This window comes from Neopsephotus bourkii, unplaced genomic scaffold, assembly GCF_033783945.1.
Source record: "Neopsephotus bourkii isolate Nb327-2 ecotype Australia unplaced genomic scaffold, CSIRO-AGI_Nbou_v1 NB_998, whole genome shotgun sequence".
NCBI lineage: Eukaryota > Metazoa > Chordata > Aves > Psittaciformes > Psittacidae > Neopsephotus > Neopsephotus bourkii.
This window is the reverse complement of record NW_026901490.1, coordinates 1,858,696-1,880,891: the sequence shown is the minus strand read 5'-3', so window position 1 is coordinate 1,880,891 and position 22,196 is coordinate 1,858,696. Positions and strand designations below refer to the sequence as shown.

At 38.4% G+C, this 22,196-nt stretch overlaps 1 protein-coding gene across 5 annotated transcripts in view; it reads right to left on the bottom strand.

Annotated features, from left to right (window-relative positions):
• Nucleotides 1–22,196, bottom strand: part of PPP4R3A (protein phosphatase 4 regulatory subunit 3A) — a 45,588-nt gene extending 23,392 nt beyond the window's left edge. For 2 of the 5 annotated variants that reach the window (XM_061359934.1, XM_061359935.1), the window contains exons 1-4: nt 21,526–22,196; nt 14,987–15,042; nt 5,351–5,449; nt 507–1,124 (exon numbers count right to left, since the gene is read on the bottom strand). In XM_061359934.1, coding sequence (XP_061215918.1) covers nt 507–1,124; nt 5,351–5,449; nt 14,987–15,042; nt 21,526–21,667 — 915 coding nt within the window. In that variant the 5' untranslated portion in view covers nt 21,668–22,196. Of the gene's footprint in view, nt 1–506; nt 1,125–5,350; nt 5,450–6,166; nt 6,318–14,986; nt 15,043–21,525 lie in introns of those variants that run through there. The other 3 variants (XM_061359936.1, XM_061359938.1, XM_061359939.1) reach the window with 3 other exon arrangements.

The window sequence follows — 22,196 nt, the reverse complement described above, 5'->3', positions numbered from 1 at the left end:
CCTGCTCTTTCCAAACGACTGATTTAATTTACTTCCAAATCAGAAACAGTTTTATCCTGGTATGAGATTGTATTTGTGAAATCTGGGTGAAGTAATATTATTTTTTTTTTTCTTGTCATGGTAGTATGACAAAAAATTATCCTTAATTGCAGCGCGTGGAAAGTCCCAAAATACAGAAAAAACCCACTAACGCCTACAAAAAATCAAACCTGCAAGATGAAAACAGTACTATTCATTCCAAACAACCTCACTCAGGATTCCACATATGTTTTGCTCCATTTAGATCAGTTACAGAGAATCTAGTCCGGCATCTGAAATTTAAGAACATATACTTAACAGCTCAGTACTCGAATCCATGCCTTTTATGTCATACTTCAAAATTACTTTTGGAATCACAGAAATGAAGGTTCCACTGAAGCATGTCAATCTTTCCAAGAAAAATTATCCAACTTTCTCTGCACAAGCACAAATAACAAATAAAGAAGCTGTGAAATTCTAAAACTTACCTGTAACATACCAACTATTTCCACTTTATTAAAAAAGATGAAAGAATGAAGTGTTGATAGCATATTCTCCTCAAAAACTGAGGGAGTGGGTAGGACCATATCTTGAATATACTGTACTCTGTATGTCTGATGTATTTTTTGCTTCAGCTCTGGATCAGATATAGGTATCACCTCTTTAAATTTTGCTGTTTTAGTCAGAAATTCCCTGTGTTTCCGTGACTGTGATAAAGACGGATCATATTCTAGGCATCCAATTACGTCCATTATACATTCCTCAGAAAACATGACTTCAAATAGTGCAGTTCTGTTCAAAAGGAAAATTCCCTTGATAATTTCATATAAGTGGTGTAGTCCTTCAATGTTCTCCAAGTCTTCGCACACATGGAAAATTTCTAAGAGCTTCTTAATATAGCCCTCATTTTCCAGTGCTAGTGCGAGTTTTTCACGACGTAATGGTGAAGGCAGTGAAGATGCCACAAGTTCTGCAATTTCTTCTAGCCGGCTTAATTCACAGGATGGCAATTCTAGACCTGGTGATGACATATCATCAAAACGCTCTTCCTCAGATTCATCGACAAGGTCCTGAGTAATATCGACAGAGGGGTCTTTGCCTTGAACCTACAAAATAAGATGCATTCAAAAAAGTGGAGTTTAATGTTTACTGCTACCTGAATGCTTTTATAAAAATACCATTTCAAACACCACACACTTTTTCTTGGTACGGCCAAAACAGAACTGCAAACGTAAGTCTGACACTGAGTACAACTGGTTTGGAAAGTAAGAGATGATGAAAAGATTTCTGCAAACAGAAGGCTTTACAAAATTATTTCTACATTAGATATTTATTTATTTTCTACAAAAAGGAGAGAGAATAAAGAAAAAAGCTATATTTCCCGAGTACTCCAAATAAAAAAGTAAATTCATAATTACTAGCATGGACAACTTTCTAACCGGCTACTGCACCTCTACTCTTCTCTTGTGAGACCCCACTTGGAGTAGTAGGCAGATCTGGTGCCGTCAGTGTAAGAAGGACATGGATCTCTTGGAGCAAGTCCAGAGGAGGGCCACGAGAATGATAAAGGGGCTGGAGTATCTTCTGTATGAAGACAGGCTGAGGAAGTCAGGGCTGTTCAGCCTGGAGAAGCTGCACAGAAACCTTATAACAACAGCCTTCCAGGATCTGAAGGGGCTTACAAGGATGCTGGAGAGGGACCCTTCTTCAGGGACTATAGCAATCTGACAAGGGGTAATGGGTTCAAACTTGAACAGGGGAAGTTTGGGTTAGATATAAGGAAGAAGTTCTCTACTATGAGGGTGGTGAGGCACTGAAATGGGTTGACCGAGGAACTTGCGAATGCTCCATTGCTGGCAGTGCTCAAGACCAGGTTGAACAGAGCCTTGGGTGACATGGTTTGGTAATGGTAATGTGAGATGTCCCTGCCCATGGCAGGGGGCTTGGAACTAGATGATGTTAAGATCCTTTCCAACCCAAGACAGTCAGTGATTCTGTGATTCTCTGCAGACAGATTTTCAAATGCAAAACAGTATGGTATTACTGCAGTTATAACTTTAAATGTTTATCTATAGGCTATTTAACTGCTCTTCATATTTTTCAAAGCCTCTGCTACCTCAAACAAACGAGAGAGGCCAGTCTTGTTAAGTCGTTTTCAGTTCTGGAGACCTGCCAGCCAAAATCCATTACTGTACACTTTCTAAATACTCAAGAGGGGCACAGGACCCCCTCTTAAGAAAAGAAAGCACCAAACAAACATTAACGAAAGAGTAGTGGAAATCTGGAACCATCAGCAAAACAAGGCACACCACCTGCAAATATCCCTCTAGAGATACACCAAGGAAACTGTGGAAAGTACAAATTAGTGAGGAAAGAAAACAGAGACAGATGCTTGGGCACCAGTGTTTCAGCTTTAATGACATCTTTATTGTAGTATCTGCTTGGTGTCTGATACGTGAAATCCAGAAAAGCACTGCTGCATGGACTGGTAGAAGTCAGATGAAAATCTTCATGGATAACAGCAAGCCTATACTTAGAGTGAAATCCAGAATGCTGTCAAATTCCACATACTGTTCTGCTTATACATCAGCAGCCACTTCCAGTACAAGTGGTACCAAGGTTTTCTTTTTAAAAGAAGCTTTAACAACATAAATAATAATGATGAGATCATGAGATGGTTGAGTTCAAGATCCTCAGGACAGCGAGAAGAGCATGCAGCAAGCTCACTGCCCTGGACTTCAAAGAGAGCAGCCTTTGGCCTCTTCAGGAACCTGCTTAGTGAAGTTCCATGGAATACAGCTCTAGAGGGCACGGGGGCCCAGGACTGTTGGTTGATATTCAAGGATCACCTGCAACAAGATAGGGAGTGTTGCATCCCAACTAGAAGGCAGTGCAGCAGGAGGGCCGGGAGACATCCTAGGATGGATAATAGAACTAATGGACAGGGGTTGAGCATTTGACATCATCTACCTGGACCTGTGCAAAGCATTTGACAATGTCTCACACGACATCCTTGTCTCTAAATTGGAGAGACATCAGTTTGATAGGTGGACCACTCAGTGGATAAAGAACTCGCTGGATGGCCGCACACAAACAGTTGTGGTCAATAGCTCAATGCCCGGCTGGAGACCAGTAACGAGTGGTGTCCCTCAGGGATCAGTGCTGGGACCAGTCTTGTTCAACATCTTTGTCAGTGACATGGACAATGGGATTGAGTGCTCCCTCAGCAAGTTTGGCGATGACACCAAGCTGTGTGGTTCGGTTGATACGCTGGAGGGAAGGAATGCCATTCAGAGTGACCTTGACACGCTTGTGAGGTGGGCTGATGCCAACCTCATGAAGTTTAACCATGCCAAGTGCAAGGTCCTGCACCTGGGTTGGAGCAATCCCAGGCACAGCTACCGGCTGGGCAAATAAGAGATTCAGAGCAGCCCCTGGAGTACTGTGCACAGTTCTAGTGTCCTCAACATAAAAAGGACATGGAACTGCTGGAACAAGTCCAGAGGAGGGTCATGAGGATGATCAAGGGACTGGAGTACCTCCTGTGTGAAGATAGGCTGAGAAAGTTGGGGCTGTTCAGCCTGGAGAAGAGAAGGCTGAGTGGAGACCTCATAGCAGCCTTCCAGTATCTGAAGGGGACCTATAGGGATGCTGGGGAGGGACTCTTCGTTAGGGACTGTAGTGATAGGACAAGGGGTAATGGGTTAAAACCTAAACAGGGGAAGTTTAGATTGGATATAAAGAAGAAGTTCTTTACTGTTAGGGTGGTGAAGCACTGGAATGTGTTGCCCAAGGAAGAATGCTCCATCCCTGGCGGTGTTCAGGGCTAGGTGGGACAGAGCCTTGGGTGACATGGTTTAGTGTGAGGTGTCCCTGCCCATGGCAGGGGGGTTTGTACTAGATGATCTCAAGATCTTTTCCAACCCTAACTATTCTATGACTCCAACTGAGGAAGGTTAAAAGCTTTAAAGTACACTAGACACAATACAATAGCATGGCCTCAAAACAGGATGTAAAGACACTGGTTTCTTACAAAAATGCTAGATCTTTAGATGAGGCTGAGGAAGCTGCACTTCTTATCTGTGTGTTTCCCAAGAACACAATTTCCCCTTTCCCCTGATTTGTTTCTTTCCCCAACTTTTGGTCTTTTGATGGTTAAGGTTCCTGGAAATGTTTCTGCAATTATTTACATAAGTAGTACTCATTCCTGATTTGATTTTAAATTCTAGAAAAATTAATGATCTATACACATGCAATTGTAAAATCAGATTTCTTTTGCTTTTTTCTGAAATCAGTGAGAACAAAGTCCAAAAGACAATGAAGCGAGCTCAACGCTTGTTAAGAACATAAGAGTCCATACAGAGAGAATTAGACAAATTTTGAGAAATGTCACCTAATGTAGCATAGAAATTAAGAGAAGTTGTAATGCTTGGAATGGAAGAAAAAAAAAACCTGCACAAGAGCTGACAAAATGAATGAAGTGAATACATTGACTAAAATCTTCCAGGTATTGGCCAACAGTCAATACCTGACCAAATGTTACCCAGAAACAACACTGACTCAGTGACTATACTGTCAGGTGGTAATAGTGGTAAACCACTATGAGTTAATTAGCACATATTAAAATATATATATGCTATATATAAATAGGTTCATTTCTTTAAACTGGAAGAACTATAGCTTTGAGGGGATAATGAAGGGATAGAGCTATCTCTTACTTCAGAGGAACAATCAGATCAATCTTCCATACCCTGATAGTCAACAGAAGCATACTGTCATACTTAAAATGGAAAAATTCTATTGAGAAACTCAGTATTACCCTCACCTGAAACAGTAGAATGAGATAAGAGGAAGAGAAGAACAAGAAATGTAGAAACAGAAATGTGAATAAGATACGGTTAAATCTATGAGAAATATGTTATAAAAATCACTAATAGCTCACATACATTCTTCTGTCTACAGCAAAACCGTGGACAGGTAACCTTTTTCCTTTTAGCCATCCTGGGAAAACTTAATTACAAAATTAATTGTTATGAAACTTTTTAAGCACTCATTTTTGAGCTAAAGTTTCTTGGGCAGTAATAGAGCTAAAAAGACCCGAAAATACTGTAAAAAAAACACTGCAAACATACTTCAAGTTCATAACAAACTTCTGGAGGAAGAAGAAAGTTTTCAAACTCAACAAATGCACAATTTGGGGGAGGTGGCTACAATGATAGTTTGTACTTTCTATCCACTGTGTTCAGATTCATCTCTTAGAACAGTCTAAAAATTCTGAACACAAACATTAAGATGATTTAGGTTGTCTCAATCTTAGACTTATCAAACTTACCTGACATATTTTTTCCCATATTTCATCACATCCTGCTTTTTCTTGAAAGCTAAGTGCCAAATCATAATTTTCAGCTTCCGACCACACAATCAAGGTATCCTTTAAAGAGAGGAAAAGTATTTTAAGGCAATGTCACTTCAGATTTTGCAAATCTGAAGAGTGTTTAAAGTGTAAAAATTTAAAATAAAAACAGTTTAACATCTAGTTATAACAGGAGAGTAATACACTACAAATGCAATCTCATACTTTGCAAGACTTATAAGTTCTGAGATTCTCAGAATTACAAACATTTCTGTGTAAATTAAGGAAGTACCAGAAACATACTGAAAGGTTTAGTTAATTCAAATTACCATAGTACTGTAAATCTCAAAAAGGTTGATCTAGAATAAGTACTTCTACCTCAATGAAACCTCTGATAAATCATGGTAACAAAATCAACTGGCTTTGGTTTTGATTTGCTTGGGTTTTTTAAATTTTTTAACTGGACCACATAAAACTGCACATCTTTTGTAGGAACTAAATTATGACCCTTTTTTTCTCATTCTTATAAGCCCCAGAAGTCACTGTGCAGAAGCACAGAACAGCTGCTTAAAAAGCAGCCCCAAGATGCCTACAAACTGTAAACGAGAACAGCAACTTGAATATGCACACAGGTAACTGCCTAAGAGTATGCATACGTATTACACTGAACCACACGTACCATTTTTACATGTTCCAAATTCTGAAAGGATGTTTTGCCCTAGATGTCTACAAGTTGGTTGAAACCACGCTTAGCTATGTTTACTACCCAGACAGTTAAGCTTTCATCTACTTTACTAGATTAGTTCAAGAGTTTACCAGAGCCCTCATATTGCATGCAAAAACAATATACGGCAGCGGAAGCTGATGCTGCAAACAGTGATATCGCACACTGGTAAGGTATTCCATGGAGTAGTTTACAGACAGTCTGCTAAACAACTGTTAGAATAAAAAATAAACACGAAAAGAAAATATAATCTGCATTATTTACATATCAAATCAATTTTAGTTTGTCTTTTGTCTTCTTATAACAGCTAGCTGAAATATAGCCACATCAAACATATATATGCAACTGCATTATTTTAATTAAATGATAAAACATGCATTTACTCACTAGCACAAGGCACGATAATTTTTCCACTTATATTTCAATGAGAACCATAGCTTACAGTATTTTTGCATCATTACGTATAAATTCTGCTTACAGTGATTGTTCCTAAATGAATTACTTTTAAATATTTGCAAAAGCACTAAAAGTTGCCAGACATCAATACAGTTTAAGACAGTTTATTAATTTGGCTTAATTTATTTCAAATATTAAAATGAACACTGAGGATAAAGAGAAATCTTACACTGAGATTTTGATATACACTTACTAGAAAACTCCTTTAACTATAGTCTAAAGAGCACAATAAGGTAGCTCCATTAGGATTCAGTAAAGCAATACAATATAATCAATTTGCCATTACCAGAGCAGCTATACTGCTTCAGAGGCACTAATGGCTTTACCTTGCAAATGGCAAATAGTTTACCTTTTCCAAAGGGTTGAGGAAGAGGTGGTACACAGAAGAAAGGGATTTAGGAAGACCACCTCCAAAATACAAAAGGAAGAAGAAAGTCACAATTAATACTTTATTCTTTACAAGACAGGTCATGGTGCAAATACTCTGGTAATAATAGATCGACAGCACCTAGTACTACTGACTCCTACTAAGCCAGAAAAATAACAGGCTACAAAAATTTGGAAAAGGAAGATACTAAAGAAAATTCTGGGTTTTCTTTTGTGTGGTTTTTTTAACTATCTTTTAAAAACAGGATGTCCCTTGCAGTATTCATTGGAACTATCAGGTTCAAACTGTAATACATTGATCTCTGCAATCAGTGTTCGTACTGCAGAAATTCTATGGCCGCCATCTCATCAGCTTCCCACTGAGTAACACTTACTTAATTTTTAAAACAACAAACCTTGACACTAACGCTTAAGTAGACCCTAGCAGAACTTGCAACGCTCCTATCTAATTATAACACAATTTAAGTGAAAGTGGTTAAATTTCTAAGCAAGCCATTTCCAAAAGAAAATAAAAATGTAATGTTTTTCTCTATAAAAACATTACTAACAAATAGAGAAATTACTAAAAGAACAAAAATAAGGACAGTCTTAATAATATTAACTGTGGTAAACTGAATAAACAAAAGCTCTAAGTCTCTGAATACCAAGACAGGTCAGTTGGTCAGTCTGTCTTTTTCTTCTGGGGACAGGAGGAATAGAGGGAGAAAGACAGGCAGAAAAAAATGAAAGGGAAGACACAAAGGTAAAGCTGCTTTGAAAACTATAGTCACAGATATACAGATGCGCATTTGGCCATAGTATAGCAACTGTTCTTATAAACAAGATCATCTACTATCATATATGGGAATTCAGACTATTTTTTTCACCTCTACACATTCTGATTTTTCATTTTTTCCTTCTTTGGAAAGCAAACCAAAATCTGCTGAAATAAACTGAGCAACAAAACAGTAACACTCAAGTTACATATGTTAGTATCAGAAAAGTATTTTCCAAATGCCAACATTAAAAATTTCTAATGATTAGTTATATGCTGTCTTATCACACAAGGATTTCATATCATAGATTCTTATCAGTGCCTCAACTGAAATCTACCAATTGCTGCTCTCTGGATCTTTAGGAGCATTTGTACATTCTTCCTTGCCTCAAAAGGCTTTTAAAGAGAACGCAACGTGAGAAAACCCACTTCACTCTGGCGCGCAATATACAGCTCAAAGTTTAAATTCACTGTTAAATGCATGCAGTTATTAATGTAATTTTATCTCCTTAATCATACAAAGCTTTTAATCATCAAAAAGAAGAGCATGACAAGAATTAATATGCAGTGAGAAGTGACTAAAGGGAATTCTAGATGTAGCTACAGATAAAAAATTTAATAAAAATCTAGTTTCTGCTTGTTTTATTTAAAGGAATCTTTCTGTGCGTTTGATCTGAAATCTCCTCAGTGTAATGTGAATCCACTATCTACTCTGGATCTCTCAGCTATGGAATAAGACTATCTGTTGCTTCCAAATGCCAAACATTACTTCTTGCAACTCCAAAAAGCAACCAAAATTTCTCAAGACTGCCTCTCCCATTCAGAGGAAAAACAGCAGTGTGAATAAAAATGCTTAGGAGAAGGAGCTATTGGTTAGAGAGTTAAGATGAGTCTTGCACATTACCCTTCTGAGCATAAAATCTTCAATCTTGTATGATTCATAAAAGCAGTCCTGGCTCAGTTTGATCAAAAACATATCCTTTTTTTCATTATATACAAAATGTTAGTCTCTAGACAAGGAACTGGGTGGGATGACTAACACAAACATCTGAAATCTGTTCTTGTCTAGCTTGGCATTAAAAACAATTAAAATGTGAAACTGCAGTATTAAGCCATAGCTATATTGTGTGAACTGTGCCATAAACATGGACACGTTTTAGCACTGAAGGCTTTTACACCGAGTGCTTTGCCAGAATCCTGGCATTCTAGCTCTTAACGTTCTTAAAGATGCACTTGAGTTCTTGGCAAGATCTTTTTTAAACAGGCTGATAATCAGGAAACTAGTTATATAGAGTTCTCAACCTTATTCTGTTTGAAAATCACTTGCTGCTTCACAAAACAAATATTTTGACAATAGTGCCAGTTGAATGGATCATCACTGTCTTAGCCTACACAAAATTTGCTGTCTCCTTAAGACCACTTATATAAATTTGTGTTCTTCCACATTATTGTTCATTATGAGTGCTCATATATAATCAGGAGTTTTTAATTTTAAGCAAAAATTCTTATCATGGCCTTTTCTTAGAAGACTTGTGTATATAACATTCCCATAAAGAGGTATATATTCTTTCTACCAAAGAGGTTGCACTCTTATCCTTATAAAGATACAGCCTGAGGCAAAACTTCTTCAGAATAGTTGGGGATTCCTCTGCTCCTTGTCTCATCGTTTGCTGTATCACACTCACACGGAGCAAGTTCTTGTTGTTTGTTAGAGGTTTGCAGGGAAGCACTACTGTGTCCTACAGCTTTATTTAAGACTTCACTTCCACAAAGCTGAACTTCAAAACCACTACTGCAATAGTTTGAGCCAGAATACAGTGCAATTGTATTTAGATGGGTGAGGCTTAGTATCTACCATGTGACTCCCCTCACATTTTTTTGAAATTATTTCCAAAAGTCTCACTTTCCTTAACAGAAAGGTTGTTGAACACACACCATCAGTCTCAAGCTCTTGACTAACACTCAGCAGACATCACACTTTTATTAAGACATTCAACCAATTTTACTTAATTATTCGCAAGCTGATCAGCAGGTGCATTGTACAGCCTTCATACAATCTACAAAGCAAGCCCTGGAATTTCATAATGAAGAATTTTAGGCAATCAGTACTCAGGATTTGATTCTGCTGTAAAATTGATTTAAGCTTTCTTTCCTAATGCAGTAAAATTTATAAAACTACTGCTGTTTGACAGTGGCCTCCTACTAGTATTCACATCCAGGGAGAATGATTACCAGTCTTCACAGCAGCTCCAAAATATTCTCTCAACATCCCTGTGAGATTCAAGCTATTCTCAAGAAGTAGCGATTCCCAAATCACACAGGTCTTTCCTAAGTGCTTGCTTTCTGTCTTAAGAAGCAAATTAATCTCTTCCTATTAGTCACCAAACAATTTAGGCCTCTGAAACTTTCCTGGATCCCTCTGGAAGTTCAACACAGGAAGTTTGTTCCTCCCCCTCTTGGACTGCCTGACTGCTAGTCTTCCTTATCAGAACCCTTACATTGTTTACAGTTGCAGACACTTCCACATGTCAAGCCACCTTTCAGCATCTTGCTAGCTAAATATTTACAATCAAAAGTACAATTTCCTAAGCAGTTTTCTGCTTCAGAAATAAACTACTGGTGCTACCCAAGATTTTTAAGTTTATTTATACAGCTACCATGTTAGGTTACACCAGGATCTTCTGGCTATAAAATCCCATCCTAGTAATGTAATATAAAGGTTCACTTCTGCATTTGGTTTTGTGCATTTATTCACCTAAAACTGGAATATCTGAATGTTACCCCAAAAACTGGGGTAATATATCAATGCATACTCATCTTATGGCAGAATTATTCTATTAGCTTCTATGAAAGCTCAATAATCATATGTGACTTTTCAGTTATCAATTTCATAGCTGCATTCCCATGAATCATGAAATAAAAGTTTATTAGTTCTGTAATAGAAAGGACTCTCCGGCCTAGTGACCATATCCAGAAACAGCAGAAAAACTGGATTTCACTGGAAAACATGTAAAGATAATGGAACATGTGATTATTTGAAATAGATGAACCATCCCACCCAAACCCAAGAGCAGTCACTCTAATTGCCTCTCCTCTCACCCCGCAAAACCACACATTCTTCCTTACTATCTTAGCTACAGTAAGCACAAATTTTATTGAAATAGTTTCACTGTTGACTTGCTTGTCCTGACAGCAAGGGCAGGAAGTTCATCTTCTCAGAGTATTCTGCCAGTGCCTTTCTGGACCTGTTCAAAATGTAGCTTTGTTATTAGCAAGTCTGCTCTCCATTATACAACGATAACCACCTCTAAACTACGTAGTTAATAGAAGGTACTCTAGATGAAAATTAAGTTTTGTATTCTTGTAAGGAAATGAAAAAGGGGCTGCAAAGGTAGAGAACACAAGACCCTGATGTTTCTAGTGCAGAGGCAAGACTTTGTAGCTGGAAGCAACTCAAGTCCTCCTTGTTTCAGGCACAAAAGGGGATGCAATACATATTTCGTCACTGGGTTACAGGATGTACGTGGATGTATTTAAAATAAAGTTAAAAATGTAAGTCTTTAGTGTTCTATAGCTAAAGCACTGCCAAAGTATATTTAAAGTATATACCTCAGTCCACACCCATATCAGTTTTCTCCTAGATAAATGCTACATATACAGAGTTTATTTCTCCTCTAAGGTTGCATAGGAGGAAATGTGCTGTTCTAAAATACTGATGCAATTACTCATTTTCTGAAGAATGTTCATTTTAGAACAGCACCTCTGTCACTAGCATTCTGGAACTGTGGCATTTTAATACTTTAAAAAATACCCAACAATGTAAGAAACAGAGCATGAACTGAAGTGTGTGTAAACTGACTTCACCAGCGCACTGCAACTAAAGTATCTTTTACCTTTACTAGTAACACCAGAAGAGTTAAACTAAGTGTTGTATGTGTTGTCCAGCAATCACTGTATTATTAAATTCCCCTTACTAAACAAAATTTGCTTTTAAGCTCCGTGCTACTTACCCATAATTAAATCCAGTATATTCCATACTGAAATTATCATCATCATTATGGCAACATTTAAAAATAAGAATAAAACTCAGCATACAGTCCTAAACAAGAAAAAAAGTCAGGAGGCTGAGTTGTACTGATGCACATTTTACTTCTTCAGAATACATCTTCTGCCCACAAATCACACCTTAAAACAAAAAATTAGCCCTTTTGCTGAGCCACAAGGCGTTAGTTTCTCAAGATTTTTTTTTTCCCAAAGTTTTTTTCTAGCTTGTTTTTCTCACATGTATTCCTTTCTTCTAGTTCTAGTTTAAGTAATGAAGAGTTTGCCAGGAAGCATGCAGATCAGAGCATACAAAAACTTCCACTGGTCAGGTTCACAGACACATCTTTCTTCATGAATGCAGCAAAATGATTGTTCATGGTGACAGAAAGACAATCTAATTTATCTGACTCTCTACATGTTTCATACTTCAACAAGTTATTCTAAACCTCCAGGTGGTAGGTAAGTCTGGGAAGACAGTGTATCTCAGGACAGTGGTGATGCCTGAAAAATGAGTCCCAAAGCAGACCCCAAGATCTATCAAGTATTCTTCCTCTCCAAAGGGCAGACATTTGTACCTACCACCAGTAAGATCAACATTTATGTGCACACAGAGACCTGACTAATTCACAATAAAGGGCAGTCAACACTTTCAACCCTGAACCCCAAGAAGTCTAAAGCAGACAATTTGACAAAATGTTGTCAGGTGCACAGGGTATGGCTTCTGTTGTTTTGTTTTAGTTTTTTATTTGGTTTGGCTGTTGTTTGTTTGGGGGATGGTTTATTTATTTTTCCATGGATGTCTTACACACCAAGACAAAAGTGGCAGCAAGGCAAACCTGTACTCAGGTCTTCACACTATCATTCAGACAAATAATGTACTAAGCTGTGACAGCTATCATTAAAATATGCAGATGTATACCCTGAGATTGCATCATTTTTGATACCAACAATTAATGAGACAATCATTTTCACAGCGGCATTAACAGTGCAGAGTAAGTAGAAGGTTCTTTCACCAGTGGAAGAACTTCACTGTTTATTACAAAATTCTTCTTGAAGAACTCCACTGTTTATTACACTATTTATTACAACCCTATTATTACCTATAGGGTTGGTAAAGAATCCAAAGCAACTGGCATTGAAAGTTTCCCCAAGAACTTCTCATACCTCTCCTTCCTTCCAATCACAAATCATATTAGTTGTTACATAAAAGATTGTTTCTCCTTACAAGCCTCATGTCAGCTGAGACAATAGTCATCCAAAGACCTTATCCACTGATTCCATTAGTTCAATTAGGTATCTGAAGGCCCACAAGGCACATGCTCACTCTTCCATCTCACAGTTCCACAAACGGATATTGTGTGAGGAAACTTCTGCTCACAGAGACAGTTATGAGTTTTTGAAGAGGGATGTGGAGTATTGTGGTTTAGTGAGTTTAGGAGGTTCAGAACTCTATAAGCAGCTGCAAAGAAGCAACTCTTCCTTTCAACTGTTAAATTCCCAAGATTAGCTCATATGGAATCAGGTTTAAACTCTGCACTTGCCTTTTACTAAAGGAAAAGATAAGAAGGCCTCACATAAAAGAGAATGTGCTATAAAGTAGGATGAGCACACACACCAAGAAAGATTTGGTATTTCTAAGGCTCAGAGTGGGGCCCTAGATTCAATCCATATTAGTTGCTGCTTGACTTAAATATTATGAAAAATCCACCTACAAATATAAATTCTGCCTATAAAGCATTTGAAAGCTTTAAGAAGTGCGATTTTCTTTCTCCTGCACAGAACACATAGAGTGCTGTTTCAAAAGGACAGATTCAAGTTTAGTATTTTTATTTTAGTAACCATAGTTTCGCAATCACCAGTATTGACTTGTGCAGCACCAGATCACACCACATGTCTGACTCTGACCCAGAGCAGCCATGACTACAGGTGTGAAATGCTGTTGTGCTCACAGGCACGTGTGGGGGTTTGCACAGATCTGACAATTTTATGCCTACTTTAAGTAAGCTTCACATATGATATGGCATAAAGCCTATTGATACAAGGCTCACCCCTCAGTGCTTTTTCAACAGATTTGAATCAGCTAAGCAAGGTTACACTAGAACAGCACTTTTAGCCATAAAGCTGTGAAATACGCAAGGTTGTTTAGGAGTCCTAAAGCCTGAGTTACTGTATCATAGAACCATCACCTCAGGCCAGTAAGGATTACAACCAAGAGACAGTTTACTTAGCATTTTTGCTGGTCTTGTCTTTTCTTACTCCCTGCAATTGATTTTCCACTCTCCATTGGCCTTATCAGTTGTTCAGTACAGACTGCTGATATGGTGCATTACAAATTATATCAAGGGGCAGACAGAGGTTAAATTTTTCAAGGAAGGGTATTTTAACCCAGACTGGTTCTCCTCATTCAGCTCAACATAAAATCCTACAAGCAGCTGCACAACCACTGGGTCTGCCTGTGAGCAGAACTACAGTGCATCTATGCTTATAATAAACTATTAAAGGTGAAGACTGAAAGGTATTTTAATACATTAACTGCACCTTACCAGATTTTAGCAAGTCTGAGCTGACTAAACAGGCAACAAAATACAATCTGTTTAACATTTCTAAACCTCTAAGGGTAATTCTCAGCATCCATGAGAGATTAACAGAAAACAAAATTCAAGACCTACAGTTCACTTCTCACCCACCTCAGCAGCTTTCTTTCAGGGCTTACAATGTATGGCTTAAATAATTGAAGAAAGGTGCAAACTAGAGGTGAGAAGCTGCTTTTGTGTATAGAGAATGCTTTGAAGCTTTAGTAACCCATATCCATCTTGAAGCAAAAACCAAGCAAAGGTAAATACCTAAATAGCTTTAAAGCCTTCTAGTCTTAAACAAAACACATCACAAGTTGTAGTGTTTGAAACACAAATAAAAAAGCCAGATGATATTAAATTTCTGATATTATAATCCTCAGGAACCTCAGCTACTTTGTGATTTTCACACCTACGCTTTGCCTGTCTCTCCCAAAGCAATTTTTGATGTAAAACAGAGTGCAAGTTATATAGATAACTTCACAAATACTGCAGAGAAATAACACGCGTATATCACAAAATGCACAAAACGTTGAGAACTACTTTGTCTATTTTTGGTAGAAAAACGCAATATTCAATTTGAAATAGAGGCAAAAAAAACCCCAACAAACAACAACCAACTATTGCTGAAGTTAAAGAACCTGCCTTCAAATGTGAAGAAAAAGCAGTATGTTTACCTGTTGCTTCTGGTACGCAGTGTTAGGGTTAATTTTCGACTCCAGAAGAAGAGAACCTAGAAAAAAAAGTTCCACTTTACATGTGTACTATTTACATGTGTATTAAATTCCAATTTCAACATGAATCTTCTGATCCCTCTTTCCACAAGTAGTAACACCCTTCCTCCCAACAACAAGCCTGTGAAAACCATATTCTACAGCTTTGTATTTTGTTTTTCCCTCAAATATATTTTTCACACAGTACAGAATATCCAAGACTCTTTTGAGGACTGGATTTTGAACTGCTTTCTTATTCAGAGTAACAACTTTTCAGGGAACGTTTTTAAGAGATTTTAAAATCAGCACACAAAAAGCATTGTAACTGTATTTCATCGATCACCCCCAGTTGTTTTGTATGAAATTTGCTAATCATGCGGTATTTGTTCTTGAAGTTTAGCTAAAACACATTATTTTGCTGGAAAACATATACAGAAACTAATGCTTAGAGTAGCAACCCTTGTGACAGCTGGACAGAGAAGGAAAACATCCTAGATGAGCTTTAATGATTACTCCCAATACACTAGTACTTAGGCCACAGTCCTGAGCTCTGCATTTTGGGTTTGCCTAGTGAACATCTAAAACCTGCATTCCCTTTCTGTTACAATCACCTCTTACAGGCACTATTTCACTTCAATCTTACTTTCAGTTTCAAAGCTTCAGCTTCAAATACATGAAGTTTTAGAATATTATTTTCAGCTATTCACCCAGCTGACTAACTTCTATAAATTCTTTACTATCTAGAAATATTTAACGGCAGCAAATACAAATCAGAATCATAAGAATTAAAGCAATTGATAAGTTCAACATTATAACTGCTGAACACATATCTACAGACATGGGAATCCTGAAATTACCAGAGTCTTGAACACCATGTTTGACAAAATACTTAAAATAAATCTTGGAAGACAATGAATGAAGACATTTCATCTTCCAGGCTAGAAGGAGACACCAAAGAATAATCTCCTTACTACACTTCCAGAGAAGAACATTTCTTCTCCTGCTAAACCTGAAGTTTGCAGGAAAGACAAATCGAGCATTATAAAGCTTGACTTGCTTCTCATTATTACATGATTCAACTTATTCCTCGCCATTTGTGATTTATAACTAGAAGAACATAAATTTGGAAATAGAAATGTACTGAAGTGTAAAAGGTGTGCTCTACACCTAATAACTGCCCCCAACCCATCCTTCTGAAGGATATGATGTTCCATTTGTGCGATCTGTTCTAAAACGTTCAACTACTGAAAAAATCAGTAACTATTATACTAGTTAGTTTAGTGAGCCTATTTTCCTATACTAAGTTTTACTGGGTCAGGCCCCTTGCTGGTATGAGAGAGTCTTAGGTTTCCCTTATTTGCTTCTGTGAACCAGGCAACAGTAACAGACATCTGTAACACAAATATGCTCTTTGGAAAAAGGTTACAGAAATTCAACATACCAAAACCAAAGTTCTCCTCCATTCAAAGTCAGTATCAGTACTGATTCCTAAACACAGATCAAGATGCTTATCTCGCATTTGTCATAAGCAATTACTTTCTCTGTAGGTATTTTTCTTTTGGTACTACGCTAGAATACATTTAGAGTATCCAGTCTACTTTATAAAAATACACCAAAAAATTTCATCTTCACTGACCCAATGACTATCTAGAGTTACGTAACACCTGAAAACTCACCTTAATACAAACTATGGTTTTAATAAACTCCCCCAAATTATGCAGATCTAATTATATCCTTGAATGAATTTACAAAGGTAACTGAAAAACACTGGTGCCAGAAAGTAACATTTGAAGCCATCTAATAAAGAAGAAAACACTGATTTGCAGAATTCAGTTATTTGCCACTGTAATGCAAAAACGCACAGCTGGTGGTTTTTTTTAACTACACCATTCTATGCTGAGAAAGTAATGCGAGTACAGGGAACAACTTGCTCAAAGTGATGACATACAGATATACAATGCTATTTTCAAAGATATTTAGAGAAGTATTCTGAGCCAGTAGCCTTCATCAACAAATCTGCAGACTTGTTTATATATATACGTACGGAAAAGACCTGCTGCTATGGAACACTGCTCCTCTCCCATCTAACTGTGACGTGGATCCTTCCTCAAAAGCAGAAAAGGTACAGTGTCACTCACCTCCCTGCACCAGTACAAACCTTTTTTTTTTTTCAATGAAAACTTCAGCTCAAGAGCTGTTTTCTGCAAGATGCACAAAGAGGTTTAAGCTCTGCAATCAGTTCTGCTGCTAGTGATTCACAGAAACCAATCCACTGAAACACAGGAAACAGCTCAAACTGAGGTCCAGAATGCGCTCTGCATTTGCAAGAGACTATTCATCAGTCTCATGCATTTCTGAAGGGTCAAACCCAAACATTAAGGAGAGAGAAGAACCAGGAGAAAAGAAACAAAAAAAATTCCACCCCCAACCCCCATGGTTTTGTTTGGGTAATTTTTTTTTTGTTCAGGTTTTTTTGAGGGGTAAGGGGTGGCATTTTCATGGAATCACAGAACAGTTTGAGTTGAAGGGACCTTAAAGATCATCTAGTTCCAATCCCCTGCCATGGGCAGTGACACCTTCCACTAGACCAGGTTGCTCAAAGCCCCGTCCAATGTGGCCCTGAACACTGCCAGGGATGGGCAGCTGTAACTTCCCTGGGCAGCCTCTGCCAGGGCCTCACCACTATCACAGTAAAGAATTTCTTCCTAGTATCCAACCTAAATCTCCCTTGTTTAAGTTTGAACCCATTCTCCTTTGTCCTGCAACTACATGTCCTTGTAAAAACTCCCCCTTCAGACTTCTTGTAGGCCCCCCTTAGGTATTTTAACCCCAAGTTTTTTGGTGTTGCTTTCCTATAAATAAACAAAATTAAACCCTTAAGCTTGGAGCAAGGTAAAAAAACTTAAGGCAAACTTTGGCTAAGCCTTCTGCCAATGTTACAGGGTTACTGATAACTAGTCTAAAGAAAGAGTGAGGATGCGGATGCCTGCCCTATGACTAAAGTCATTAAACATAGCCTCCTATGGGGGAGTTCACTTCGGCTTGTCAAAAAATTTAGTTATAGGACTAGTAAGCTTCAATTAAAAGTGTAAGCCCTCAAATTAACATAACTTAGTTGAACAGAAAAGTTCATTACAGAGGTCACTTTAGCCATCTGGGCTCAGAACAAAAAAAGTGATCTGAAACTAGGCAGTTAAAGTCTAGAAGCACACAGACATTTCAAGAATGAGGCAGGCCACCACAGCCTCAAATACCATGTGAGAAACAGGTAACAAACCAAAGGCTTCCAAATACACAAGAAACTCACATGGAAGGTGATTATTTGTAAGAAGAGTTCACTACTGCCCTATTGCAACTCCAGTAGCATACAGCGCAACTAGGAATCATACAGAGAAACTTCTCAGGGTTTTAGGTAAAAAAAGTTAACAGCTGTTTAAGCGTAAAACAAACAAAATCAAAAATCAGTTCCCTGTTTAAGAGCATAATATATCTGATCTGAAAGCAGTTTATGCTATTTCTGTACAGTAAGAGATTACTCCAAATAGCCTGCAATGATTAAAGTTTAGTGCCTTGGGAGCATTAGCCATCTCAGATAACAATGTAAATCACCCAACTGCTCTCAGCTCTTAAGATGGTGTAAAAAAAAAAAATCAAAACCAACAACCAAAAAACCCCAGAACACCACCAACCCACGGAAAAAAAAAAACCAACCACAAACAAAACCAAAACCCAATTACTCCTATAGATAAAGAAAAAAAAAATACTGCACTTTTACTCCTCCAATTTCAAATGATCGCTTACCTTGGACTTGGCACACCGTAGTTCCTTTATCTGAACCCCCTGACCCTGCCATAAAATCTCAGCCACTTGGAAAGCAGCTATGGAGCTACACCAAGCCACATCTGCTCAATCAGAAGACTTAACTATGTGCTAGCCCCAGTGGTCAGCCAAATGAACCTCTGGTAATTCTGCTGTCACTCTGTCCACAGCCGAACTGGCCTTTTCACATTACTGGCAATTTCCCATCCACAGCAAGAACTCTTGCTAACATCCCCCATAGACTCCCCCACTCAGGAAACAGAGCTTTTAACTTAGGCAGATCCCAAGGTTTTCAGTCAGCTTCCTGAATAAGTCAGTAAGAACACAGCAGCATGCACAGGATAAATCTCAGCTCTAACGCTAGGAAAAGCCGGTTTAGAAAAGGAGGAAGGAAGAAGTTTCATTGTGGAACGAGAAGGAGCTGACAAAGAAAGACAATACACGAAAGCAATGGAAACATGAAGACAAATGATGTACAGGTCAGGTTCCCAGTACTTTTCTGTTTCTGATAACTGAGAGGGAGAGAGGGGTAAGAGAAATCACAGTAAATTACTTCATCTAGTTAAAAAAGCATGCAAGAGAACGCACAAATTGTGTAGTACCTAAAACACTAGTCTGGTGTTACCTTTCCGCAAAACATTTGCTCACACGTAAAAATGACTATGCTTGCCTTCAAAATCAGCCTGCAAACAACTGCCACGTAGAGTACACAAAATAGATCGATTTTATGAGGTGCTTACAAAAGCAAGTTTGAAAAACTACCCTATTAATAGAGTGCATGTTTACCCAGGATTGATACTACCTACTAAATTAGAACTTAAGATCTGTGTATTATTCAGTACTCTTGAAATACGTGGATGCTGTTTGAGAGAAGTTTAATGTGAGTATCCCATTAAATAACTTCCGTTTATTAGGTGCTATTAGTAAGTTCGAGCCAGTTTTGCTTTGACAGACTATCTTAGCTATGGAACACAAAGTAATGACTTCATCTTTTCTGGGGATCATTTACACCAGTCTGTATTTTCTTTCTTACAGATGCTCATTTGCAACAAAGAAGCTGGAAACAACAGCCCAGTTCAGGTTCTAATCAGTCTTAAGCATCCATATCCCAGTAAAAGTCAGTAAGGCGATTTTAGTTTGAATGGCCTATTTCTTCACAAGCAGGTTATGAACTGCAGTTATTTTGCTTTCTTTTCTAAAAAGAATTTAAAAAATACCCAACGAAACAAACAGGAAATTGTTTAGTGTGTAGAAGACATAACAGTTTTTAAAAACAAGCACATCAACCATGTATACAGCAACCGTATCTATAACAAAATATATTGTAAAGATCAGCCTAAAAACGTAGTGATAACCTTTTTACTTCCCTTCTCACACTGAAATGAAACTAAGTCTGTTACCATTCTGAATAATTTATTATACTATGAAGATGGCCAAATATAAACGCAACTTTAGTGAAAAATAAAATTATCAGTTTATCAGTACAACTTTTTAAAGTATAATCAAGAAGCTACAAAATCCTGAGATTTATGCTTATCAGCAACCCTATTATAAAAATCCTGCTCAAAGTTTCATTCTTCCTTATCAGTTTATGATCTCTGCTGCATAGATTACTGCACAGTTTGTCAGTACTTTCTCAAGCAGTAAGATGTAATGATTCTCAAGATGCTTTTCAATCTAGTTCCTATAATGACAAAGCCAAATAAAGAAAATTACAAGGTCTGTTGACAGTCACAAGCTACAACTAGATCTACAAGTCACCAGATACAGCCAGCTGTATATCTAATGAAATAGTAAGTCATACACTGACAGACTTTACTATCAAAATGATACATGCTAGATACTGCAAAGTATGTATTTTACAATCTACTCTGATCATAGCAGTCAAATCACTTAGCCAGTAATCAAGACTAGCCCAAACATGTAGCTACAGGAGCAGATGCTACTACTCAACCTACACAACTGTCACATGCTGTTCAGAAAATATGAAGGAATTTGATAATGCATTGTTTTAAATGTATTTACAGGAAGATCTAGAACTACTGAACGACTGAGAAATACCACTCCATTAAAAAAAAAAAAAACAACAAAAAAAACCCTCTGAAAATGCTGTTCTGTCCACTGTACTTACTACTGTAACAAATGTACTCTGAAAACTGTTGATAGCTTTTAGAATGTCTTGCATAATTCTTGCTACCAAAGAAAAGGGGGAAGGGGAAGAAAGGGTGAGGGGGGAAAAGGTGTTAGCCATCCAATAACCTTTCAAAAATTTATGCTAAAAAACATGACCTAAGTTTTTAACAACTCCATTCATGAGATCATTTCCAGAAACACTAAGGAAGGATACATCATAGTTATCACTTTTGAAACTGGAGTACATTCAGCATGTAGTGATAGATCACTAGATGGCCAAACCCATTCCAGCTTTACAACATGAGCTTCAAGTATTTTGTATGCAACACACTGTTCACTATGAACCAAGTGCCTACTATGCTTGCACTTCATGGCAATCTTCCACGTCTTTCACTTGGCCTACCACGAATGAACTATGGTTAGAGCCTACTTGCTTTTAGAAATCACATCAGAATTATGCAGCAAAACCTTAAGGCAACAGACACAAAACTAAGCCCAGTTCCTTTTCTGGGTAGGACGAGGAAAGACTGTACCGTCTAACACACACTTACCATCACTCTCTGCCCTGACTAGCAGGGACATGCCCTTGAGCCTCTCCACGTAGCAAGAGGACACATGCCCTGTGCCTCGATCGTCCCACTGGCGGTCTTCATTTAGCGTGTAAACCTTCACCCTCCGTCGGGTGTCAGTCATCCTGCCGCCTGCCACAACACAGCCACCACTCTGGCTTACAACTGCTGGAGAAGGAGGAGGCGACTCGGCGGCTAGGCCCCCCTCAAAGGAGGGGAGCGCGAGAGGAGGTAGCAGCCGCACACAGGCACACCAAGCAAGCTTTTCTTACTCCGTTTCAGCGCTCCAAGGGACTCCTCATTGCCGAGGGTAACAGGGTTGGGGGAGGGGGCTCAGAGGAAAAAGGGGAATGAGAAAAGAGGTGGAGATGGAAAAAGGGAGCTGCTCCAGGCACCGTCAGGCGCTGCACAAAAGACGAATAAGCCTGCGCAGAGGAGAGCCGCAGAGGAGAAAGGCTCTTTGCAGGGTGAAGGGCAGGCAGGAGAGGCGGTAAAGAAGGGCTCCTGGAGAAGCGGATCCACAGGAGTGGAAGCAGCAGTGGAGAGCAGATGGCACGGGCAGCAAACGGCAACCAGCCCGGGGTGACAAGAGCAGGCGACCCTGGCGGCCCGGGCCCTGGCGAGGGAAGCAGGCGAGGCTGGGGTGAAGCAGG